General features: G+C 41.8%; 2 protein-coding genes across 8 annotated transcripts in view; one reads left to right on the forward strand and one right to left on the reverse strand.

Moving 5' to 3' along the window:
• The window catches only part of Samd3 (sterile alpha motif domain containing 3), a 43,782-nt gene extending 26,376 nt beyond the window's left edge, over positions 1–17,406 (forward strand). Inside the window, 5 exon segments of the mRNA XM_021659487.2 lie at positions 9,350–9,550; positions 15,618–15,789; positions 16,849–16,931; positions 17,129–17,378; positions 17,381–17,406. Of these exon segments, the coding sequence (XP_021515162.1) occupies positions 9,350–9,550; positions 15,618–15,789; positions 16,849–16,931; positions 17,129–17,378; positions 17,381–17,406 (732 nt within the window).
• A 2,410-nt stretch (positions 17,407–19,816) lies between these two features.
• Positions 19,817–26,834, reverse strand: part of L3mbtl3 (L3MBTL histone methyl-lysine binding protein 3) — a 97,597-nt gene continuing 90,579 nt past the window's right edge. For all 7 annotated transcript variants that reach the window (XM_060373402.1, XM_060373401.1, XM_060373407.1 and 4 more), the window contains 3 exons: positions 25,281–25,747; positions 24,975–25,037; positions 19,817–21,603 (listed from right to left, as the gene is read on the reverse strand). In XM_060373402.1, coding sequence (XP_060229385.1) covers positions 21,460–21,603; positions 24,975–25,037; positions 25,281–25,747 — 674 coding nt within the window. In that variant the 3' untranslated portion in view covers positions 19,817–21,459. The remainder of the gene's footprint in view (positions 21,604–24,974; positions 25,038–25,280; positions 25,748–26,834) is intronic.

Genomic DNA, 26,834 nt, shown 5'->3' on the forward strand with positions numbered 1-26,834 from the left:
CATCAAGCTCCTGCCTCCGGGTTCCAACCCTGCTTGAGTGTCTGTGCTGAGTTCCTTTGATGGTAAACAGTGCTATGGAAAGGTAAGCCAACTGAACCCCCTCCTCCCCAACTTGCTCTTGACCACAGAGTTTCATCGCAGCAATGAAACCCTTACTAAGACAGTGAATTAATACATATGCTATAGATTCTCAAACCGGATGACTTACCTTCTGTAACTCTGTACGTGGCTGACATCCTCTCTTCTACCCTCTTGTTCTCTTGGCCTCATGCCATTGCACCTTGCATTTGCTACTTAATATTTGATCCTGAATGCCCATCACCCGTGCATAGCGCAAAGGCTGGTGGATGGCGAGCTACTTCAGAAGAGGGGGAAGAATGATTTATCTCCTGATGGTCTGGTTCCAGGACTGCTTTGCAGTGTGTGATTTCTTAAAGAACTACATGCTAGGACGGGGTGCTGCATAGAAGTGGGAGCCTTGGGCCCGAAGAAGCTTCTAAGCACTGGCCAGCCAACACCATGACCAACCCTGTTTTGCTCTTGTGGAGGCTGCTGTGACAGTATGGTCAGGGCTAGAGGGAAGAGTCCTGTTTGTGTCGCTCTCATCCAGCAAGGGGGATGGTGGTGTCTGGGACCACCACAGGGAAACTGGATCTTGAAGCCCCAAACAATGTCACATACTGATGTTTAAGCATTTTCAGGTGTCTCTTTACTCAACGGATCACTTCAAGACCCTCTGGGCCTCTTCTAAACACCCCAACCATTGGGATAGAAACACACTTTTAAAGAAAATATTCTTTCTTTCTTCTTTCTTTCTTTCTTTCTTTCTTTCTTTCTTTCTTTCTTTCTTTCTTTCTTTCTTTCTTTCTTCCTTCCTTCCTTCCTTCCTTCCTTCCTTCCTTCCTTCCTTTCTTTCTTTCTCTTTTTCTTCAGACAAGATCTTACCATGTAGCCTTGGCTGGCCTGGAATTTGCTACTTAGACGAGGCTGGCCTTGAATTCGTAGAGATCTGCCTGCCTTTGTCTATGGAGTCCTGGAATTAAAGGTATACACCACCACGCCGAGCTTTATTATTTTTTTAATTACGCATATTACATGTATGTGTCTGTGTGTTGGTACATCCATATGGAAGTATCTGGGTTCAATTCCCATTTAAAAAACAAAGAAGGAAGACAGAAAGAGAAGCATTTGAATACTGTTTTGATCATTACGTACTTTTTTTCTTCTTACTCTTGAAAACTCCTTTTAGCTAACTGTTCTCACTCCATTATCAGTTGGCTCTCCTGGTGTAATCACGCCCCACTTAAGCAGCACCGGGGACTCCAGCCTTCAGCCTTGCTTCTCTGACTTTTCTGTCCCTCTGTCAGCCTCTGGAGTGATGGATGCATTCCTGAGGAGCAGGCTGGTCCTGCTGTCCTCCCCATGGGCCTCTCAGTCTGTGTCTTTGTTCTGTAGCCAGGGAAGGAGATCCGTGGAGGACATTGCCACGTGCTGTAATAAAACTGCTTTAAAAATGAAAAAAACAATTGCTTAAAATAAACACATGCACTTTTCATTTCCCTTCCTAAGACATTTGGAAATCTTTCTCAGCCTTCAGTTTAGAGATAGGCTGTTTCCATTGTGACCTTAAGTTTAAGGACACTTTTCAGAGTCTGAAACATGGAAGAAATAAAATGAACATTTGTCCCATTGAGTGTGAAATGTTCTGTCAACCATCGTTGTAGTTTCTTGAGGGAGGTGAAGGTGAACTGAGGAATTTGGACCTCTTTTTTTTCTTTCTTTTTTCTTTCTTTCTTTCTTTCTTTTTTTTTTAACCTACACACTATAGAGAATAGTGACATAAAAATTTAATAAATGTTTTTAATGGTGCCCTTGTATCTCAAAGCTTTCCAAGTTTTTGCTAAATAAGTAAGATGAACTACCATTTGTTAAGTTACCAACGCTATCTTTACCTTTCAGCTCTCTCTTCAGAGCACTTTCCTGTTTATTCGGTATGTACACACCTGCAGTGTTTAAAGCCGTGAGGTGGGGTTTTCCGATACTTTGTTTGGCCCAGAAATAAAGCAGATTGCAAGTTGTGCCAAAGCCTGCCTAGGAATCCTTCCCGAGTCCCCTTGGCTGTTTGTCAGGGGCATTGCTATTTGTTTCACACAGCAGCTGACACGGTGATTAATTGCATAAGTACTCATTATTTTTATATCCGTTTCCACAGATGTTTCTCTCTCAGTTCAGAACCAAACTAGACAGCAGAAAATGAAGAAAAAAAGTTGACAGTTAACTGTATTCCAGATAGAATGCAATTATTGCCATCAGCGGGCAGCTAATTTACTAATGCTGGGAAGTTTTAAAAGTCAGCTAAAATACTCGGAAACACTGGGTGAGACTGTACGGAGCAAACTGCTCGCTGATCGCCTGAGGCTCGGGCCTGCATGCTAAGCCCAGAGGCTGTTCAGAGTCAATAGGGAAAACATAATTTCCAAATTCTACTTAATGACACTAAAATTAAAAACAGGCACAACTGGAATTTGATTTCAATTACCTCCCCCCCCAGCTTTTCACATGGCCTTTTCCAACAGAAATATAGCATGAACCACATAGGTAATTTCTAATTTTCTAGGACGTAATTAAAAAAAAAAAAAAAATATATATATATATATATATATGGGCACGAAGCTGATGTTAATAGTATCTTTTCCTGATCTGACTTCAGTTACTGCATTGCCATGTCAGTGTGCAATCATTATAAAGTCAGTAATAGAGTCTATATTCTGCCCTTGCATATGAAAACTCTGAAACCTAGTATTGCCAGCATGACCTTCAAATGACCTGGCCACATTTAAGCTCATCAGAAGCTGCAAGTGCCTAGTGCTGCTATGTTGGGTCTCTCAAGCCGATTTAACCTTGAAAATATAACAGAGAACAAGAAGGTGACACTCACTAGACAACACATAGGGGCAGACTTTATTTTATACAGTGCCATTAAAGTGGAATTATGATAGTAGAAAGTTTCTGAAGTGTGTAGGTATTTCACCTCCTCGTTCATCTGTGTGCCGCATGCACCCCTAATGCCCTTGGAGACCAGGGGAGGCACCAGGTAATATGACGTTGAAGTTGCTCAGAGTTGTGGGCCCTCATTTGGGTGCTAGGAATCGAACTAGATTGTCTGATAGACCAGCTTTTGCTCTTGACTGCTGGGCCATCTCTCCAGCCCAACTTCGGTCATGCTGGATCTCAGGTAGGCCAGGTTAGCCTTGGAGCCACTATATAGCCAAGGATGACTTTAAACTCCCATCCTTCTGCCTCCACGTTCCAAGTGCTGGGATGACCGATGTGTGTCACCACACTGGGCTTATAACAAGACACTTTCTTTGCAGAATCATTCAGACTCCAGAGCCTAAAACAAAATTGTATTTAGTAAAACTCATCTTGAGTTTATTCACCTCTGGGATAAAGAAATGGGTTTAATTACATTTTTAACCACCCCGTGTCTTCCTTCTTCAAAAGCAGGCTCAATCATCTGTTGACACCTAATTTGGACATATTTATCTTCTCATTTCTGTCCCAGCCATCAGCTTAGACTCCATTCAGCTATCACTGAACTCTAACATTCCAGCTGAATCTCCAGGGGTTGTAAAGGCCACAACTGTCAAGGCAGTAGAGGAAGAGCTGGTGTGTCTGAATCCAACTGGAGTTCACTTTCTGATTAGTTCATGATTCCCTTGAGGCCACAGGTAGCGCCCTTTCCTGTTTCTCTGGCAGGAGTGGTGTCTTCAGCCTTTGCCCCTCCTTCTCTCCCCTTTTCCTCTGTTCTTGTGAGAGCACATCCTACATTTTCTTTCTTTCTTTTTTTTTTTCTTTTACAACTTATTTATTTATTATTTATCCAGTATCCTGCCTGCAAATGTACCTACAGGCCAGAAGAGAGCACCAGATCATATTATATGATGGTTATAAGCCACCGTGTAGTTGGTGGGAATTGAACTCAGGACCTTTGGAAGAACAGTCAGGGCTCTCAGCCTCTGAGCCATCTCTCCAGCATGTGTGTGTGTGTGTGTGTGTGTGTGTACACGACACCTCAACTGCAGTCCTATAAGAGCTAGACGGGGCTCATCCCTGAATCCACTCTCCCCAGTGTTCACTGCTCTGGAATGAGCCTGGAGAACAAGAGAAGTGGGTCCACACTAGCAGAAGCCTCCTGCTTCCTCTGGCTAGTTCTGTGTTTGAAAAGCCACTCTGTCTTTGAGGATCCTCATGTGCTCATTCCTAAGGAGAGAGATCTGGACCAGCCAATTTTTCAGTTCCTTTGAGCCCTGACAATATAAACGGTGTTAATAATGCATCTAATAATGGAGAAATCATTCAAACGGAAAGAATATTGAGAACTTAAGATTCTGATGCACTCATCTACTAAGTAAATACAGTCAGTCTGCGATACCAGCCCTAACCATTGCCAGTCCTGCATCAGTAGATCAAATAGCGGCTACCTGATATCCCAGTGTCATGACAGGCAAGGGATGTCAGAATGGGTAAGTACACCACACATACAGCGGTTTATAGATGTCAGCTTTAGCAACAACATTATATTTCAAAAGTGGCAAGCTGTTCATAGAACTCAAATTTAGAGTTTCTTTTACTTTTGAACAAATATGTCATTTTTTAATTGAAAAGACTTTTTATGCATTTGAGAGAATATAAAATAATGTGCATGTACACAGTTTGTGAGACAGTGGACAGCAGGAGTGACATTCAGCTTACAACTGGGTCACTGCTGGTACCTTTGTGAGGACCTGAGTTTCCCTCTCCCCCCTTCCCCAGCATTCACCTGGCCAACATCACAGCGTCTGGAAGTAACTAAGACTTGGAGTTTTATGTTACCATTTACATGCTTTTTAAGACAATGATTTCTGTCATCTATGCATAAAATGAAATCTACTGGTCCATATGGCTTATTTTTGAGATATGAAGTCATGAATATGATTGACTTGGATAACTTCCTGTTTTCCACTTGTTACAATGTCTTTGGGATCCAATCAGGCTGTTACATTCGATGGTGCACTTATTTATTTTTCCACAGGCTTAGCGATCTAACGTAACAGGAAACCCTGCTGTATCTGGCTGCTGTCCTGTCTGCCATCATCTGACTTGTGCCTGGTTTTGGCTGTTAGGGCACGCTGCTTTAGTTCATATTCAGGAGCTTTTGCCAAAGACTTTTGCTTAGCGTGGAACTTTTGGCTTATAGATTATGCAAATATGCAACTTTGCAAGACAGAGCTAAGTTGTTTTTGTAAATGATTGTGGACATTTGACTCTACAAGCAACACTTATTACTGGAGCTCTTTCACACCCAAGCCTGCTGAAAATAAATTGGTTCTTTATTGGACCTGGTTTTCATTACAATTATTTATGAATTGAGCATATCTTCACATATTTATAGAAGGCTCACATTTACTTCTCCATAAAATTTCTGTTCATATCTTTGACCATTTTTTAAGAATCTTAAATATATATTTGCAAGAATCATAAATATATTATTTGTAAGAACCATAAATATATATCTTCTATGTGTATTTCACTGCTTTTTCAGTTATATCTACTGTAAGTATCTTCTCTCTGTCTGTGCCTTTTCTTTTAATTTCTTTCTGTTTGTGTTTTGACAGATATATCTGTCATTTTAATACAATTATGGTTATCTGTCATTTCTCTTTTGATTCAGTGCCTTTAGAAAATCTTTTCTCACCTTGAAGGAATAAAATAATCTTCAATTTCCTTTAATTTTTAAAAAGAGTTTTGCCTTAAACGTTAAAATCCTTGAACCATGAAGGATTCTTTTGTGGGGGGGCAGGGAGGGGCAGAATAATATCATGTAACTTTGTAAAATAGTCCTTCCCCTCCCTAGGGGCCTGTGGTGCATCTTTCTTGCTTCTCTGGTTCTGAGTCTGAAAGTATGTTGTATCTACCTCTGCAGTAACAGCTACATTCTTTGATTGCACAGCTGTGAAACATCTGGATACCTCTACTCCTATTATTGCATTATTATTATTATAATCTTATCATTTTTTTTCAGAAGAGTCTTATGCTTAAATTTAAAATTTTTTATTAGTATGTGTGTGTGTGTGTGTATGTTACAGTCAGTTGTGAACCACCTGACATGGGTTCTGAGAAATAAAGTCTGGTTCTCTGAAAAACCAGCACATGCTTTTAACTGCTGAGACATCTCTCCAGCTCCAGATAGTCTATATATTAATAGGAATGCTGTTGATCTATAACTCTTTTTAGAAAAAGGTGCCTTCTTACAAGCTGAATCTTTCTAACTGTCAATGGCCAAGCCATACATTTGTTTATAGCTGTAATTTTCTCTATGTGCATCTTCCTGTCATTTATTAGATTTACTTCTAATTATTATTTTAAAAATGATTTATTATTTTTTAAAATAGTAAAAATATTTTCTAGCTGAGTGAGATAGCACATACCTGTAATCTCGGCATTTAGTAGGCTGGGGTAGGAAGGATAAAGAGTTGGGAACCAGCCTGGGCTACACGGTAAAACTCTATCAAAAACAAATTATATTTTTTGATTGTTGCTAGATGAGGTTTATTGATTTTGTTTTTGGCAGCTCAGAAAAATCTCTCAATCATACTGTGCATGATTTGGTGTTTTTCTTAAATAATGTTATCATGTAGGAAAAACAATTCTTTTCTATCTCTGGGTTTTATAACTTATTTTTATTTTAAATTTTATTACATTTGTTTGTGTAGTATGTGTGTATATATATGTGTGTGTGGTGTGTATGTATGTATGTGTGTGGTGTGTGTGTAGTGTATCTGTGTGTGGTGTGTGTGTATGTGGGTGTGCTGTATGTATGTGTGTATGTCTCTGTATGTGTGGTATGTGTATGTATGTTGGTGTGTGTGTGTCTATGTGTGTAGCATGTGTATGTATGTTTGTGTCTGTGTGTGGTATGTGTATGGTGTGTGTGTGATGTGTGTGTGTGTCTGTCTGTGTGTCTGTGTATGTGGTGTGTAAGTCAGAGTACAATTTGTGGGAGGTGGTTCTCCACGTGGATTCTGGGATTGATCTCAGACTGATAAGCTTGTTGGCAAGTGTCATTAACCATCAAGCCATCTCTCTGGTGCACAGTTCTCTGTCCTCGTCTCGGCAGACAGCTGAGTAAGAATATTTATACAGCATATTTGACATGTCTCTTACTTTAAGGAGAACACTTTTAAAAAAAAATTTCACCATTCAGAAATGATGTTAGCTTGAGATTTTTTTTTTTTGTTTAACAAATATAGTTTTTTCAAATTGATTATTTTACTTTGATGAATATTTTCCTGTAAATCGTTAGTGGATGTGGAATGATATGTGATGATTTTCAACATTATTTGGAATGATCAATTATGTTTTTCATCTCAAACTGCCTCATACACTATATAATGCTTACATATATTTGAACAGGCCAAGTAAAGTACGGAGCTCTTAATACATTGCATTTCTCTTTTATGTCTCAAGCCTTTCCATAATAGTGGCTTCCAAATTGGGATTTCAGCATGATAACGTGTGAAATGTTATGCAGAAATCAATCACATGTCTCATCAGGTTCAAAGTTCCTTTGCAAGGTCAAATGAATGCTGCGTTTCGGTGATAAGCCCAAGATAGTTTTCTGGGTTTCTGGAATTTCAACCTCATTTGTGAGTGTGATCTGAATTCCCCTTTCTCGTGCTGTTCTTTTACATTTGAGGGTCACATTAGAGAGGCATTGTAGAATGACTGGAGGTATTGTCTTTTTCCTTCTTAATTTTCTGGCAAAATTTGCATAAATGTAGAGCACTCGACTCCAAATGTTAAGTAGAATTTAGCTCTAAACCCTTACTTTTTATTTTTGGAAAGATTTTAATCTTCTAATCAAATTTATGTAAGACTGGAGAAACTTTATTTCAAGCTGGTGTGATGAAATATATTTCTCTACGAATTCACTTGATCTGTGTCTGGCTGGTCATCCTGAGCTCACAGACATAGGGGTTGACATGAAGTTTCCCTAACATTAGTAACGCTTTGTGTCAGAGCACTCTAGTTCCTTAATATTGTCTTCCTCACTCACAGGTAACATCTGCTTACATCCTAGTGAGCTAGACTGTTGGCTGGCTTTTATTCAAATGCAGTCAACTGAGTTCCTCAAAATAAATTTTTATAGTTTTCCTTCTTGCTTCCACAAAGCCAATTGTCTTAGCATTTTTTTTTTTTAACAAAGGTACATAGATACTCTGTAGCTGCTACCAAGCCACCCAGTATTTAATGAGCAAGACTGACACATTGATGGTTTATTGTCACTAAAACCAGTTATTAATTTGAATTTTGGTGGCTTGGTATGGTTCAGCAACTAAAAAAAGGCATTAAAAAAAAAAAAAGACAGAGCTGGGTAGATGTCACAGAGGGTGAAGTGTTTATAACACAAACGTGGGCCCGAGTCAGTCTTCAGCACTCATGTGGATATGGTAACGTGAGTCTGCAATCCAAGTTCACCGATGGGAGGTGAGGACAAGAGGATTCCTGGGCCTTCCAGTCAGCCAGTGTACGCAGCTAGTGAGCTGCAGGTTCAGAGAGAGCCCCTGTATACCCACACACATATATGTATATGGAAAATGGCCAAGGAACCTCTAATGTCAACATAAGACCTCCACACTCATGTGCATACATGTATACCCCTCCATTCACACACACCACACACACACACACACACACACACACACACACACACGTAAAAAAGGGGAAAAAAAGACACATAATGAACAAAACCTTAATTAAAGCCTTTTCTTGTCTTCTAAGAACTAAGCCCATAGAAATAACACTCTGGTAAATTGTGAATTTTCAGGATAATCTGATTTCCTGATTCCATGTAAGTGGTAAGTAGGAACTAATATAACTCTTTTACATTCATCAAGACCACAAATTAGGAGGTTGGAAAGATGGCTCAGAAGCTCACAGCTCTTGTTGCTGTTGCCAAGAACCTGGGTTCAGTGCCAGCACCCATACTGAGTCACTCACAACTGCTCACAACATACTACACTTACAGACAAATAGACACACACACACATACGAATAAACAAAAATAAATATAATTTTCTTTAAAAAGCATAGATTATAATTCCCCTGTAAATAACTAATTTGCTGTCATAACTGACTATTCCTTGGTTTAACCATGTTCAAGACCAAGTGAAATTACACATGGCAATACACAATTATACATACAGCAAGAAGAGTGTGACACAGTCTCTAGAGAGCCAGGTTTTCATGAAGTATTCAACTGCTTTGAAACATGAGACTCACTGATAACTTTGAAAATATTTGGCAGGAAAAATCTGTTTGCTTAGATGCAGAGGTGGATGAACATATTAACTGGTTGCAGAGAGAGTACGTTAAAACAGACAAGGACTGGAGGGAAATTGACAAGAGGATGAGCTAGACTTTGGAAATAAGAAGAAAGATGATAGGCAGCCGAACACCTCTCAAGGACATTCTTAAAATGTTTCCATTCCTGAAGTGCCCTTACCAGGTAAGCTGCTCACTTAGAACATTCTTTGTTCTTGGTGTCAAGTTCACTCCCTACCCTCCCACCCCCTTTCCTCTGGAGTAGTGACCAGACAGCCTGGAAAGACGGTGGGTGTGAGTCTCAGTAGGGCATGGGCAGGACAACTGGGTCAGAACTGCCCGGAGTCCCTTCAAGACAACCAGCCCTGCTGTCTTCTGGGGAGGCGGGGGCGTCTGTACTTCAGGGTGTATCATCACCAGACTAATTCCACTTTGCATGCGTTTAGACAGTTAGAACCATGCCCGGGACACTTCCCGAGTAGCATTTTTCTGTTTCTTTTATAAAATCAAATGGTTTCATAAAGCGTCTTCGTTAGGGTTTCTATTTCTATGATAAAACACCATAACCAAAAGCCACTTGGGGGTAAGGGGGCGTGTTTGGCGTGCACTTTCACACCATAGTCCAGCACCTGGAATGTGGATCCCAGAGGCAGGAGCTGAAGCGGAAGCCCTGCAGCGCACTGCTCGTGAGCTTGCTCGCCACGGCTTGCTCGGCTCACTTTCTTCTGTGACTCCAGGACAGCCTTCCCAAGGAGTGAGCTGAGCCTTCCCACACAGTCAAGAAACTGTCTTTCACAGGCTTGCCTCTGGGCCAATCTGATAAAGGCATTTTTTTTTTCCTCAAATGAGTTTTCTTCTTGGTGTATCCTTGGCTGTCCTGGACTCTTCCTGTAGACCAGGCTGGCCTCGAACTCACAGTGATCCCCCTGCCTTTGCCTCCCCGAGTGCTTGATTTTTTTTTTAAATCACTTATGAAACTGTGTAAAGTTTTCAACTAGGATTCTATCACTGGAATTTATGGTTATGACAAAAGCCAAGTGTGGCAGGGATTTATTTATGAGGGAAGAGAAAAAAATTAAACACTCGAAGTTTCTAGAGACCCTTTGAGGTGCTACAGCTTACTCCCTTCTGAGAAGCAGCCTCAACAATAATCTCTTAGTTGAGTGGAAGTGGGTGCTGTGGTACAAAACTGTCGTTCTACCCAATGCAAAGAAAGACAGGGAAGCTCTTGAGCCAGGGAGTTTAAGGAGATCTTGACTCCGAACCAAACCAAACCAAACCAAGCCAAACCAAACCAAACCAAACCAAACCAAACCGAACCAAACCGAACCCATAACTTCACTGAAATTCCTAAGGACAGGGCTTATAAAGCATGAAAAAAAAGGGTTTATAAAGAACCATGAGGTTTGCATTTGCTCTTCTGGAGTACGGATGATGACGATGCTGACCTGGGCTTCCCAGCGCCAGCATGGATAAAGCTCAGGGACCAAAACTGACGAGGTAACTGCTCGCAGACCTAAATTCCAGGCTTCCTTGGACTCGGATCCTTGGTGGGTAGGGCGCTTCGTGTACACTGACAGATGGCCGCACCGACAGATGGAGCCGAGTGCCACTTAGTGGTCCCACTCAGCACAAGAGGAAGAAACTACAGTTTGGGAATGATGGACAGCTCTTGTTGGCTGGACAGGATTCTGAAGAAGTTGGGGACACGTTTCAGAGTTAGACTCCCCAATGCCTTGAAGGTTGAGGCTGCTACCGGACTGGAAGCACTCAAGGTAGATAGAAGCTTGGGCCTGGTGCACAGAGCTCTCACGTGACACCGGAAGTCCAGGCCTTGTGAGTAAGAATCACCCCTAGCCTTGTTTTTTACCCAGTCAAGAGCAAGACCCCAAATAAACTTGTCCAAACAAATGATGACGCCTGAAAGACCAGGAACAGCTGGTTCTAAACTGACTGACTGCCAAAATTTAGCACCCTGTAAAGGAAAACCAACTGATGCAAACTCCCTGCTAGTAGATTGCTATGTCACAGCCATGCAGTGAGCAGCATTGCTCTGGGTGCTGCGCCAGATTTCTGGACTCATGCATCCTGCCTATGGAAGACCAATTTCATGTACTGGGCACCAGTTTGGAGTTTAGACAGTTCTGCCAAGCCGTATCCTGCCAAGCCGTATCCTGCCAAGCCCAGCTCATGTAACCATTTGACCAGTCCTATCCATAACCTAGTCTTCCAAAGGTCTAGTAAGTCGCTTCAGGGTGCTGGGAAGCATAGTAGGGCCAATGAATCCAATGTATCATATTTGTGGGAAATCTCAGAAGAGACAATGAAGACAAGGGGAAAAATGGAAAGAAAAAGAAATAGAAATTTGGAATTTGAAAGGCCTTCAAGTAAGTGCCTCAGTGGATAGGCCTAGACACATAGTAAAAACCAAAGCAGGGGTGAGACTCGAAGACTGATCAACAGAAATTTCCCAATATGTGTAACCAAAGAAACCTGTTTTAAATTGTGGAGAAGGGCTTTTCCGGCCAGTATTCATTGGGAGCTTGGTGACTGTAAGTATGAGCACTGGGGACAGTGGCAGGCCTTACTACTGCAGGGTTAGAAGCATGGAAAGAAGAAGGTGAGAGGAAGGCCTCTGAGCTAGGCTGGATATCAAAGTGCGGGCAGTATGGTTGACTCTGTTTATATGCAGGTAGATAAGCACTTATGCATTTTTATGTTTTTCTGTCTTGTCTGTCACTTAAATGGCAAATGGGATATTCTCTGAGGATACTGGATTTGAAACTGGAAACTGCAGTGGGGTTTTTTATTGGCTCTGTTAGAGAGTATGGATGGCCAAGGAGGAAAAAAAAAGAATTAAAAGTCAAAATGGGGAAGATGACATAAACTGAAACAATAATCTTCGGCTATAAGGTCAGTATTAAGTTTACACAGGCAGCTGGCCTGGTGTCCTTGCAGAAGCAGAAGGTCTTTTGTGTGTGTGACATTGTGGTGGCCTTTGTGTGAGGTTGTGGTTCTGACAGAGGCTTTGGGGATGGTCCTTTGATCAGGCGTATACCCACAGGAACACTTCCTTTGCAACCCACTGGCTTCTCTTTTGCAATTGTTTGAAATAAGAGACTGTTCTGATTCCAACACGAGTCACAGTGTGTAAAACGTATTCCTCAGCATTGTTCTGTGAGAAAGCCCACAGCAATGACATCTCTGTAGGAAAAGGCACATTTTGGGAGTTGAAATTTTAGTTTCTAAATCTTATTTTCCAATAAGAAGAACCAGAGCTTTTGAGAGACATGGTGGATTCTATGGTGAAGAAACACACACACACACACACACACACACACATGCTATATATATAATGTTTATGACAAGCCTGAAATATTGCAAAATGCCATAATTTAAAAAATGTTCACCAAGTATTGGGCTATGTCAAGAGGACATATCCTTTACTGACAAAATCTAAGAAATGCGAAAATACATAAAGTTATATAAATATTTTGAGGATCATATTTTGTAGCCTTTTGAGTGAGATAGGAATTTGTTAGTATGTTGTGTTATAAATATGTAAATACATGTGGAAGAAGAGAAAATTCTTTCCTGTAGTAATTAGAGTGCCAACGAATACATTTAGAAAAGGCAGATAAGCCAGATGTCACTTGGCAGTGAACCCAATGATATTTCTATCAATGGGTATTAAATCTGGTAGATAAAGTTATGTGAGCTGGCCAGGTGTCCTGGCACTTGTCTATAACCTCTGCCCCAGGAGGCAGGAAGCAGGTTGGGCTACAGAGTGAGTTCCAAGTTGTTCTGGGCTCTATAGGCTCCCTAGCGAAACTGTCTGTCAAAAATCCATAGAAAAAAGGTAGTTATTCTTAATCTATCTTCTCATCAAATACAACATAGTTTAGACACTGAGAAGTGGAGAAGTTGATAGATTCCAACTTAACCAACTGATAAAAGCCAGTATCTTTAACAGGTGGTGGTGGAACATGACTTTAACCACAGAATTTGGGAGGCACAGGCAGGTAGAACTCTGTCAGTTCCAGGATAGCCTGGTCTTCAGAGCTATTTCTAGGACAGCCAAGGCTATACAAAGAGACCCTGTCTCAAAGAACCAAAAAAAAAAAAAGTATCTTCTGTATAGAGACAAATTCCCATATAGTATTCCTGATCCAGTGAGAAATGCAAGCATTCTTACCCCAAATGCAGAAGCCCTAAGGAAATACTATACAACACAAGAGAGAGAGGATATACATAGTGACAAACCACTTTTTAAAAATGCCCAAGAAACCCAGCAGTTGTTTCAGGCAAGAGACCCAGTTTGAAACATGGTATTTACATCTCATGAGTGACCTTGGATCCAGAAAGAATATGATTGAATTACTGGCATATTTAAACTAAACAGCAAATTATATCCCCCAATTTTGAATGTCTTTGTGCTTAGGAAGTACACATAGAAAAAAAAAAAAGGCAAAGAGGCATCATGCCTACAGCTATGGTCAAGTGGGTCTGTAGTTCTTATTATCTACAGATACTGAAGGGTATCTGTAAACTCTATTTATTTAAATGTTAATTTAAATAAATGATCTCAAAATAAAAACAAAAACAAAACAAACAACAACAACCAAAAAAACCCCACAAAAACAAACAAACAAACAAACAAACAAACAAAACCCTAGGCCCTGGGCCCAGAGAAATGGTCAATTGGATCTTCTTCATGTGTGATAGCCTGCCTGCTCACTGAGAGCCTCTCCTAAGAATCATCTCTCTGCTGTGAGGTGCCTGACCAGAACCACTGTGCCCTGATGAGGCCGTGAGTTCTAGCCTAGAATGCCTAGTCCTAGTCCTTGGACAATTTATAATTTACTCAAGTATCCAAGGCCCCATGGAGAACATTCAATGTTACAATATTAGGGACAGGTGACTAAAATAATTCATATTTGTGTAGATGACTAGTGGTCTTAATGACCTCCTTCTGTCAACAAATGAGGGGGAGCAGCAGGGGTGGAATTCTTTGGGAGAGCAAGTTTAGAAAATTCTAGAAAGTGCAGGGAAGAGAGGTGTTGAGTCAAGAGGCTTCCATCGGGTTTACTTTATCTTGGAGGACAACTCTTCTAGATGTATACTCTTTAACTAATCATATAGCCTCTAAAATGGTCCCTTAGGGTCCTAAGATTGGGTATTTTTCAAAAGTTCTTTCTGAAAATCCAGTAGTGTTCCTGTTTTGCCTTTTGCTGGATGCTGCTGAAATACATCCATCCTAGGTTGTTTTCTGTTGTTGCTGTTGCTGAGATAACATGCACCAAAACCAACTTGGAAAGAATTTATTTGGCTTACACAGCCAAAATCTTTGGGAGAAGCCAAGGGCAGGAACCCTGAGGCAGGAACCCTGAGTCAGGAACCAGGAGGCAGGAACCAGGAGGCAGGAACTGAAGCAGAAACCATGGAGGAACACTGCTTTCTAGTTTGCTCCCTTGCTTGCTTTTTTTTACACAGCCCAGACAAGTGCTACCAGGGCCCTCTTCCATCAAGTAGCAATTAAGAAGATGCCCTCAGACAGCTTCACGGGCCAGTCTGATAGGAGTCATTTCTTAGTTGAGACTCTCTCTTCCCTGCTATTTCTAGGTTTATGTCAAGTGGAAAAAATGAACTGTAATGACAACAATGTGGTTTATACAGAGAAATACCTCTATAATTCTACCTGTGTAACTCAGCCAGTATACACATTTTGTGATCCTCAGTTAGTGAAAGTTATATCTAAGGTTTTAATTTATAATTGGCCTTATTTTTAATTCTATTATTGGAAACCATCCAATTCCATAACATAAGTTTTCTTAAGGTTTTTATTTGTTTGTTGGGTTTTGTTTGTTTGTTTTCCAAGACAGGATTTCTCTGCGTACCCCTGGCTGTCCTTGAGCTCAGTCTGTAGATGAGGCTGGCTTGAATTCAGAGACCCACTTGCCTCTGCTTCCAGAGTGCTGAGATTAAAGGTGTGTGCCACCACCACCTGGCTCCAAAGTCTTAATTCTGTGTCCATTATTGATTTTGCTGTTCACTGCAGACTTCTAGTCTTTGCCTCCCTTTCCTGCATCCGCTCACTAAGCTACTAAAAACTCAGGTATCTATTCTAAGTCATTCATAAAAGCTTAGTGTGAAACTAATGAGCTAGCTACTTCCTTCTATTATGAACGCTAATAACCTTTTTTTTTTGTGTGTGTGTGACCTGGTATATATATATTGCTTTCTTCAATCAGCTGTTCAGAGAAGTCCGGATTCTTACAAAAACAGATATTTGTAAGAGAACAAGGCATATTCTGGAATCCTACTCAGAAACTATACTGCCTGCCTTTTCAGCAGTGGACAACCCAATCAGTGCTGCACTTCAAGATAAGATGAAACACTACACAGATGAAGGCGTGCTTAAGTGTCAGTAAACCCAGGGTTGGGGGGTGGGGTGGCCATTTCTGCCACTGCAGACAGAAGCTCTTTATTGAAACATGTGCAATTCAATGAGGAAGGAGATCATTTTTCAAAAGAGGGAGAGAAAAGTTAAGATTAAATGCGTATACTCATGGGGGCTGGAGAGACGGCTCAGTGGTTAAGAGCACTGGCTGCTCTTCCAAAGGACTGGGGTTCAATCCCCATCACTTACATAGAAGCTCACAACCATCTGTAACTCCTGTTCCAGGGGATCTGACTCCCTCACAAACACCATATGCTTTGGTGTTATGCAAAACACCAAAGCATATAAAATAAAAAGATAAACTTTAAAAAAGTACAGTCATCATTATAAAGTTATATTATGGGCACTATAATTTTTAATTTTATAATATACACCTTAAAGCCAAGCATAGTAAAATCTTCCTCGCAAATGGGCACAGCACAGAACTCTTGCCTCTGCTGGCCACCACCCAGAGGATAACCTGGGGCTTTGAAGTGTCCACTAGAAGATCTGGATTACACATGGTTGTGAGATGACCTAAGCAGAGTGTTGGCTGTGCAGGCATGGGCTCTGAAGCTCTGGACTCCAGAACCACATACAAGCTGGGCATCTGTAACCCCAACACTTGGGAAGCAGAGACAGGATTCTCATGGGGGGCTGGCTCACTGGACCTGCTGAATGTGCAGTTCCAGGTACAACAGGGGACCACAGTTCAATAAATAAAATGGAGAGCAATAGAGAGAGACGCTTGAGGTCAACTGTGGGTCTCCACACATGCTTGCACATCCACCCACACACATGTGGCCACACATGTAAATGTGCATACATACATGTACACAGGCGACACATACACATTTGCAAAACGTGACTGTGAGACGCTCATCTAAGGAGACTTGCTGGTCGCACTGGAAGGTAATGATCACTTAACAGAGAGCAAATCCAATATTTTTTTATAGTAGCTTTTCTTACAGTTTTTGAAAGTCCCTGCTGATCCCCCCTGTTTATTTATTCATTTTTTAACTTGAACATGCTTGCTTTGACAGATATGAAGATGACTGCCACGTGCTTACTCCTCCCGGATGTTTTCGGGGATGATCCCGGCCTTTTTGTCGCTGTGAATGAGAAGGTATACAGTATGTTTGTGGCCGTTCATTTCATACCTTCATGGAAGGTGAGGGGCCTAGTTGGGTCTTTTCATCATATTTATGATTGCTCTACACTATGACTAGCTAATTTACTGTAATGCTGTTCAATGTTGGGCATGCTTTATCACATGGTTGTTCTATGTGTCCGCGGGTAGTGACATCATTCCCTCTCTTGTAGGTGCGTGTGTCCACACCTGTGTTGGAAGTTAAAAACCCTTTCCACGTCAACGGCTGTGAGTTTTCTCTGTATCTGGACAAAGAGAAGGTCATGAAGATGGATGACTGTGTCACGGCTCTGGCTGCTTTGGTGGCCGCTTTCCTTGTATTTGGGGCTGAGTGTCCGAGAAGGCTGGCCCAAACCTTGAACTTCCTAGAGACATTGATCTTTGATGTGCAGAGTCCCCGGTTTCCTTCTTTGAAAGAAAAGGAATCAGATCTCAACCTCCGATCACTTAAGAGCACGTGAATTAACCCTCCAGGGCAGTGGAAGCTTCATAAACAATTGCAGATTGATTTAGGTTTGGTTGCCTTAGAGGTAGGGATTAGAAAAATCATGCTCTCTTAAGTGTTTTTGATGTCTGGTTCTTTACCTTATGTTCAGGAATAAAACACTAGTTAAAAGCTCTGATTTTCATCTGAGTTCATTGGAATTTGATGGCCAAGGTTTCATGTTCCAGAAACTTTAACCTGACATAAAAGACATGAGATAAAATGTTCCCAGTTAGGGTCTGACCCTGAATTTAACTAAGTGTGATAGCTAGAAAATGTTGGCTTGAAATCCCGTGAGCTGGATGGCTGCCTCTTTAGTGTCTTAGAACTTAGATTGGAAACATCATGAACTTGAATATTTAAGAACTTGAATATTTTAAAGAGAGGTACGTGCTCCTCAGTTTCCTTACCCCAGATGGCCTGCCTGGTCTGATATGTTTCTGTTTCCTTCAATCAACACTGAGTGCGAGGGCAGCATCAAACATGAGGTATCCTCCTTGGCTGACCATCTTGGTGGCACAGGGTCAGTTTGTGCATGTTTATCTTCCATGGTTCCTTCCCTAGAGACTCAGTGGTCACATTGGAAATTTGATTGTTCATGCCTAACAAGGGTGAGCCCGTACTTCTGGGATCTAAGAGACTAGGACACTCTCTGTTCTCTGAAGAATTCCTCAAGAAAAAACTGTAAGAGCTTCAAGTTGTGCTTTGATATTCTCATCAAACTCTCCTGTTACTTGCTAACCTCTAGATGACAGGAGAGCAGGGGGTACATCCTGGGTATTGCAGAAACTTCAATATGTTAATACTTGCAATATAATCCGATAAGCATTTTCTGGGTTATTTCAACAACTGATTTTTTAAAACGCTAAACATTTTAAATTTTTTTCTTTTTAACTAAAATATAGTAATTTCCTTACAAACCTTTTATTACTCAAGTTATCCCCTCCAATCCATTGTTCAAAAACTCCTTAAATCTGGATTTACCAGTTTCTGAAGTACTTCTTTCCTTACAGGCTCTACAGTCTCTGTGGGAAGCTGAGGGTCGTTCGGGCTGTGGAGGATGGCAGGGTGGGGCTGTGGGCCAGCTGGGCTCTAAACTCGAACAAATGCTGGCGTGGGCAGAGTCTTGACTTGCATGCACTGATATCTTCGGGCTGGGAGTCCACTGCATGTAGAAGATGAGAGTGCTGTGTATGGCAAACATGGGCCTGCAGACAGCTTTCATTTGCCTTACATGGGGTTTTAAATCTTTCAGAACTTCACGGGAGAGCTCCCATGCATCCTTCCCTGTGGTCTCATCCTAAGTCTGCTTCTGTTACTTCAGGAAGCCCTTACCATCAGCCCTCCCGCTTTTCTCCTGTAACACCTAGACCATGTCCCCATGATGGGACAGTCAAAAAGATCACCTGCTTGATATACAAAGAGTCCTGTGCCGCCTAAGAATGTTCAATGCTTTCTTTTTTTTTCCCCCAATAGAATGCCATACTGCTTAGGAGTGAGATTTTTTTAAATAAGATTTAAAAAATCTTATTTCATTACAGCATTCACTTTAAATTAGAAGAAAAAGAACATTATCAATATGGATGACAACTACTTGAGCTAAAAAATGTGATTTCTGACTTTTTAAAATACTTATCCTACCATCTAAGTATACTGACAAAAATATCTAAACTTAGTCATCAGACTCCTGCATTGTCCCCCTGCCACACACAGCTTTATGTATGTGTGGGCCAGTGGTCCATTTCTTTTATTACTGTGTCTTGCTGCCTTCCTACTCTCCCCAACTGATTCCCTGCTTTTTTTTTTTTTTTAACAAGTCTGAGTATTTGTCTGCATGTTATGTCAGTGCACCTAATGCCTGTGGAGGCCCAGAGAGGGTAGTTAGATCTTCTGAAGCTGGAGTTAGAGGGCTGTGAGTTGCCGTGTAGGGGCTGAACATTGAGCAGCAAGTACTTTTAACCACCAAGATATTTCTCTAGCCTCACTACCTTATTTTCTTTTGAGGCATAGCTTCTCACAAATCTTGGAGCTCATAAATTCAGGCAGGCTTCCTGGCCAATGAGCTTCAGGTATCCATTTGCCTTTGCCCTCACTGCACGGGGTTACAGACATGTGGCTGCTGGGGATTCAAGCTCCGGTCCTCAGGCTACCGTTACAGGCTCCTTCGCCATGGAGGCATCGCCCCAGTCCTTTAGTGTTGTTGTTGATTTGTAGTGTAGCAGGTCAAACCCAGGGCCTTGCAAGTGCCAGATAGGCATATTGCGTTCTAATACTAAAATACAACCAAGACTTTTTCCAGATGTGATATTATTTCCATTTTTTTCTACCTTTCCCATTTAACAACCTCCTTAAAAAAATCATACATATATAAAAGGAATCTGTAATTAAGATTTTATTTCATTCATATCACATGTAACAAGTGCAAGTTAAAATGTACAAATACTGAACACAACAAAAGAAAATGGAAAAAAAGGAACAATAAAAAGCGTATTTAGCAGATTCATGCAAAGAAATGAATAGGACACCGCCGATGTCACGGACCCTGTTTCACCTTGAATAATGACAAAGCACTGATAATAAACTCCTACTATGGCACATCAAAGGAAGTCCTACATCAGAAAAACATTAAAGGGTTTGTGGAAAGAGGCGGGACGTGCCCCAGAGTTCCGAAGGCATGCTACTAAACTTTCTATTTTTAAAGCAGTCCTTGAATAAAGGTCTAATCCTGGAATTAGAAAGTACATCAAAAGACTGACAAAATAATTTACCTTCCCCTCAGAAGTGCATGCTTACAAAAGAAACACTGCCAACTATGAGTTTATAAATAACCAAGGGCTTTCATTTAAAGTGCATCCAGATGCTTAGAAATCAAGGCAAAATATGTTTTAGGAAAAGGAATCTTTCTACATTGGAGGTTCCCGGAAAAACGACTTTGGGAGCCGCTCTCTCGACCCGTGAGCAGGAAGAATTTTGAGGCTGCTGGAGTGACTGTCCCAGCAGGTCTACGCAGGAAGAGCTACGCACTGCTTCTCAGCTCACTCTGAGGCGATGCTCTGGGTCTGGAGGACCTGGGAGAATGATGGGACTCTTGAAGGATTAGTGTTTCCAGCAACAGAGGGAGTCCTTTTCGGTAAAGCACCAGTTCCTTCCATGCCATTTACAGCGATGCACACAATAACCTCATAAATCAAGTTCCTCATCAACTTGCCCGGGGATAGGACCGCAACATCCTCTGGTGGGCACCATGATGTACAAAAACCGATTCTGCTCACACTACTTCATTCAAATCTAAGTAGGTTTATATATTTTATTTTTCAGGTCCATTCTTTTATATACACTTTTTTTTTTGGTAATAACAGTAAAGATGCTGGTGAAAAGTAATTTGTTTAACAATTCATGATGCGTGCAAAAGTGAAAACATGGATTCCAAGAAAGGTAGTATTTACAATGCTTCAGTCCCAACAGAGGATGACGCAGAGTTAGGCAAGGTCGCGACTCACAGAGTTACACTTGGCTAATGCTGCAATTCCAAATATGGCACAGGGCGAACACGACTGACACCAGTCCCAGGCTAAACTCAGCCAGGTTTCAACGGATTTGGTTTAGGTTGAAATTCAGTTATATAAAAAGGTTTCTGAAAGTATTGAAAAAAAAAAAAGATAGTGTACATGAAAGAGAATCCAACGATGTTTACAAAATGCCAAAAGTTCTTAGTTTGCCCCACCCCGTCCATAAATAATGAAGCCTCCCTTTCCCCACCCTCCTCCCACCTCCAAAAGATTTACAAAGATAAGTTTAGCTCAGTGAGCAGAACCGAAAGGTGAGTGTTGTTGGACAGTAGCTGGTGAGAAGCTCAAGCATTTCCTAGGAATGCGTACGCAGTCTGGAGGGACAGCTGGTCCCGAGGTCTGCTCTTGTGAGTTCTGAAGACTTCTCACTGGGAGCTAGAGCCGTCCTTGTGCTTTGAAGAAACATGATGAGCTACAAAGCGGAAGCTGATGGTGTCGGAATTCGCTGTCTTCACAGTTCGTTGTGGGAATTCTTCTCCGCAGCTTTGAACATCAGAATAGAATTGAAAATTTTGAGAGCTGGGCCTAGCTTAATGCTCATAATTTTTACAATGTCTGTTTGGGTCATGAGTAAAAATGCTTCTCCATCGATTTGCTGGAACAAATGGGGAAAAAACAAAAAACAAGAATGTGGGTTAACCAGATGCAGAGTTGTGGGAATAGCCAACACTATATTACCAGCTGACTTCTACACACAACCATACCAACTGGGCACACACAGGACCTCCTGAACACAACGTGCTTGACCTATGGGTCTTTCTTATCTAAAACCATACATCCAACAGGGTTCAACTCAATTGTCTGAAACCTCAGTTCACAGAAAAATGGAAAGCGGCCGAAATCCTTAGAAGTTAAAATGTGTGTGTAAGAGGCCAGAGTCAATTCTGAATGTCTGCCTCTAAAGCTCTCCACTTCAGTCCAATCGACCCTGAAGCTTGCCATTCCAGCCCAACGGTCTAGCCAGTGATTCCCAGGGGTCCCCCTGTCCGTTTCTCAGGGCGGGGATTTTAGACATGCACTGCCATACCTGGTCTTCTATGTGAGCGGTGGGGATCCAAAGGTCTTTATGTTTCTGATGCAGGCACTTTACCTACCGAGCCATCTCCCCACCCCAGACCTTATGTTCCCCTGAATTAGGTACTGCATCAAGAAGACTATTTAGGACATTTTAGTTACAAAAGATAATAAAGCTTTGGCCATAAACTATTTCAGGCAAAGAAACAGTTATATATGAAACCTAACAAATTCAGCAGTCTACCATGAAGGGGAAAAAAATGAGAAAGACAGTATTTGCGTCTGGCATGGCCATAATTAGCCTCCACATACAGAAGAGAAAACCAACTGTGTGGTTGGAAGAATGTGAGGCCAATAAACTATAGGCGGGTTCTTCTACTATTGGAGTAATTGTATAAATTCTTTTTGTTTTGGCCCTTTCTAGGATGGAAAGCTTAATTACAGTACAGGACACTTTGAAGCTCAAAGCCACAACATGATGAAAATGAAATTTGGTTTAGTTGGGTGACAAAACAAACAGTTTTTTTTTTTAAAAATGATTTTTAGCCTTTAGGGTCTTGCACGGTCTTAAGACACATTAATTAGTTTCTCCTTCAATTTTCCCACTTGGAACAAAGAAATAAAACATATTTCAGTTCTTGCCTCAGAATAATTAGAAGCTTTGACCACAGTGAATGGTTGATGGAGGCTAGCTAACTTGTGTCTTCTGCAAATTCTTTTTGTTCTTGTTGTTGTTTTGTTTTTTCAAACAGGGCTTGTCTACATAGCCCTGGCTGTCCTGGAACTCACTATGTAGACCAGGCTGGCCTCAAACTCACAGAGATCCACCTGTCTGCCTCTGGAGTACTGGGATTAATAGTGTGTACCTCCAGACCCAGCTGTAAAATCTTTAAAATTTTTTTTTTTTTACTTGTACTTGATATGTGTTGGACTTTTGCCTGAATGCATGCCTGTGCACCACATGTATGCAGAGCCTAGGGAGGACAGTAGAGGGTGTCTGATCCCCTGGGACTGGAGTTATTGACAGTTGTAGATCAGCCTTGGGTCCTCGGGAAGAGCAGTGCTGTAAATCACCGAGCAACCGTTCTGGCTTCTCTTTTGCAAATTCTTATCTTGTATTCCTAAACCCCAATTCCTCAGAATTGGAGCTTATCTGGAAATAGTGTCATTGCAACTTTAAGCAGTAAGCAGTTAAGGTAAGGTCACACAGGTCAGCTGAGCTCTTGGTCTTTGGACATAGAGACAAACACCTAGGAAAACAGACAACTATCTATAAGCTGAAGGAGAGGCTAGCACAGACCTCAGAAGGCTGACTTCTAGTCTTGCTTCAAGAACCATGAGACATTATATTTCCACTACTTAAACTTATATAAATAGCTGGGGATTTTATGTTTTATTTATTTGTTTGTTTGTTTTTAACAGCTGCCTCATTCCACTACAAATAGAAGAAGAAAAAACAAAGGGCCGTTGAAGTGTCTCACTGGAAAAGCTTGACAATACGAGCTTTTCTAGGACCCACAGGCAAAACAGAACTGAGAGCCTCATGTTGTCCTTTGACTTTCACACACATTCTTTTATCAAGGAAAAAAAAAATGACAACAAATACTGGAGATGATGTGGGGAAAGAGGAATTCTTATTCCCTGCCAGCAAGAGTGAAAACTGGTGCTGCCATATGGAAAATCAGTGCGGAAGTTTCTCAAAGAACTAAAAATAAGACTATGAGACTAAGAGATTCCTGGGTATATTAAAGGACTGTACACCCTATCATAGAGGTGCACGCAAATCCACGCTTATTGATGCTCTGTTCACAGCAGCAAGGAAATGCAATCAGTCTATACATCTGTCAACAGCTGAATGGAAAATAGAAAGAAATGCTGTACATATACACAACGCTATCTTAAGACAAAATTATAAAACCTGTAGGAAAATTGGTTGGGTCTGGAAATTAGTATATTAGGTGAAGCAACCAGACTCAAAAAGCTAAATATTTCATATTCTCGCATATTCAATCCTGCCTTCTAATCGGAAGAGTTATTAAGGAAGTAGGATGGGAATGGTGATGCGCTATGTGTGATACAGGAGCTGATGGAGAACTACTGGGACAGGAGGGGGGTGAGCAGCGAGATGGGGGGAAACCCCATGTGGGGAGGCATTAGCCAAAAACCAAACATATGAAAATGACATAAGGAGGGGGCTAGAGAGACAGCTCAGCGGTTAAGAGCACTGACTGCTCTTCCAGAGGTCCCGAGTTCTTGTCCCAGCAACCACACGGTGGCTCACAATCATCTATACTGGAATCTGATTCCCATTTCTGGTGTGTGTTAAAACAGAGCTTTAATAAAATAAATAAGTAAATCTTAATAAAAAAAGAAAGAAAGAAAGAAAGAAAGAAAGAAAGAAAGAAAGAAAGAAAGAAAGAAAATGCCATAAGGTAACCTGTAATTTTGTACACGGATTTGTTCTTGCACAGATTACTGAGACGCAGGTAAGAGCTGGGACTGCTCCTGGCCACAGCAATAGTGTCTATTCAGCCCACCACTGATTCATCGGGTGGAGGTGAGTGTTGACATTATCAGTATGCTATCTGAATTTAAAATAATGAGAAAAACCCCCACTGTCTTAAAACCCTGCTAACTTCCTCCTCTGATTCATTTCGGTGCTATAAACTACATAAGACCACACTATTAAGTTCTGTGTGGAGTTTTATAGTGAGTCCAGTGCTACTGTGCGTGATCGTGAAATTTCTCATACAAGCTTTCCTTTGGAGCTCATCTTCCGTAAGGCATTATAATTCAAGTGCTTAATGCTGCTTGTAATGCAACTACACACCAAACGTCTACTGTGATAGATCTCATCTCTTCCTCACTGTTAGCTTAGCGTGTTTCCCCACTGATGCATCTCTGTGCTTTGATCCCATTAAGAAACATATCGTGATGTAGTGGAACACTTACTTCATCCTTAAACACTTTTCCGTGTTCTTCACACCCAGGCAAGCTCTGAATGAATTCTGACACCTGTCAAAAATAATATCAAAATTCCAAGGTTAAGAAAAAAAGAAGCTGGGATCCAAATACAGCAAGTTTAAAAATATTTGAACCATATAGCTTATGCATTTCCCTCAAAATAGATTTTTCTCTTATACGTGGAAAAGCCCTGCAAGACTGAACACTGCAGTCAATGCACTTGTCAGCACCCTTGCAGACTGTCCTGCAGACAAAATATGATAGCAAAGTAAAGTTATTAAAAGCAAAACCTACCTCATCTGTGCTCCATTTGGAAACTCTACTAGCAGGGATTCCAGCAACGGTTGGAAGGAGCTTGCTTTGCTGCTCCCAGCGCAGCGGCAGGCATGGAATTGGGGGCTTAAAGGAGAGAAAGACAGCTGACCTCCTCTGGGCCTGCTGGGCCTGTGGAGTTGGCTGAGCTGGCTGAGCTGGCTGAGCCTGTTGAACCTGCTGAGGCTGCTGAGGCTGCTGGGCTTGCTGGGCCTGTTGGGCCTGTTGGGCCTGCTGGGCCTGCTGAGGAGGCTGCTGAGGAGGCTGCTGAGGAGGCTGCTGGGCCTGCTGGGCCTGCTGAGGCTGCTGAGCCTGTGTCTTCTGCTGAGCCTGTGTCTTCTGCTGAGCCTGTGGAATAGCCTGCTGAGGCAGCTGAGGAGGTGGAGCCTGCTGCACTGGCTGAGCCTGCTGAGGATGCTGGACAGGAGTGCTAGGCTCTTCCCGAACAACTGCTCAATGGAAAAAAAATAATAATAATAGAAAATCTGTGTCTGGCAGGCAGCAGAACAGCCCAAGTGCCATGCATCCCACTGGATAATGACGTCAGAGAGGTAGACGTGAGTGGGTATCACACTCGTGAGTGAGTAACTGGAGCTTTTCTGATGTTTGCCATGATGAATAAACGGTTTACACACACTGTTGATGAGTATTAACAGAGAACCGTGCCTCAGGGCAGCACTCCGTTCTTCGGGCATTCTGCCTGTTCCCCGTACTTCAGACGACATGATGCCAGCAGTTAGCAGTTGGCAGCTGCTGCAGCTGTGTTTACAGGTAGTAGCTTTTCCTGACCCATCCCAGCCATGGTGTAATACAAGTTACTAATCATAATGCCATTGTGCAGCCACCAATGTTTTTAAGAAGAGATAAAATAAGTGATGCTCCATTTCCCCAGGACTATCCGGCTTCTGCACCTGAGCACCCCATGAGGGAGAGAACGCTTGCGGGAGAGAAAAAGGAACTGTGCCTCCCCCTGGACATTAGATGCCAACGGAAAGGCCAGTTTACGGTATTCCTAGTGGGTAGGCTCTACCCCATGGTGGAAATGAGTTGTTCATCTAAAAAATTATAGTCAGTTTCCCAAAGGTCAAGTTCAGAAATGGCGCAAAAGAGTGGTCAAAATCATACAAACTGTACTGAATTGACTGGAAGGGCCTGAGTTTTTTTGTTTGTTTGTTTGTTTTGTTTTGTTTGTTTTTGAACAATCAGTTTGTCCCAAGACTCCAAACAAAATAATCCTTGTGGGCCCAGAGAGCCTAACTCCTACTGTGTGGCTGCTACTCAGGCTACTCCGGTAAGTGTGGCCATGCACTGTCTACTTCACCCCCAGAGGCAGACAGTAGGCTGTGCTGGGTAGGGCTGCTCCACCATGAAGAAACAGAAAGGACATGAACAGGGCACGCAGAGCCTATGGATGATGCCATTTCTGACCTTTAGGCCTCAGCCTGACTGGATTATGCTGAAAGAACCAAATGGAAGCAGCATGTGTTCGCCACAGAACACACAGAACTTTCTCTGGAGCACAATAGGATTAAAAAA

The sequence above is a fragment of the Meriones unguiculatus genome, chromosome 20 (genome assembly GCF_030254825.1).
Source record: "Meriones unguiculatus strain TT.TT164.6M chromosome 20, Bangor_MerUng_6.1, whole genome shotgun sequence".
NCBI classification, from domain to species: domain Eukaryota; kingdom Metazoa; phylum Chordata; class Mammalia; order Rodentia; family Muridae; genus Meriones; species Meriones unguiculatus.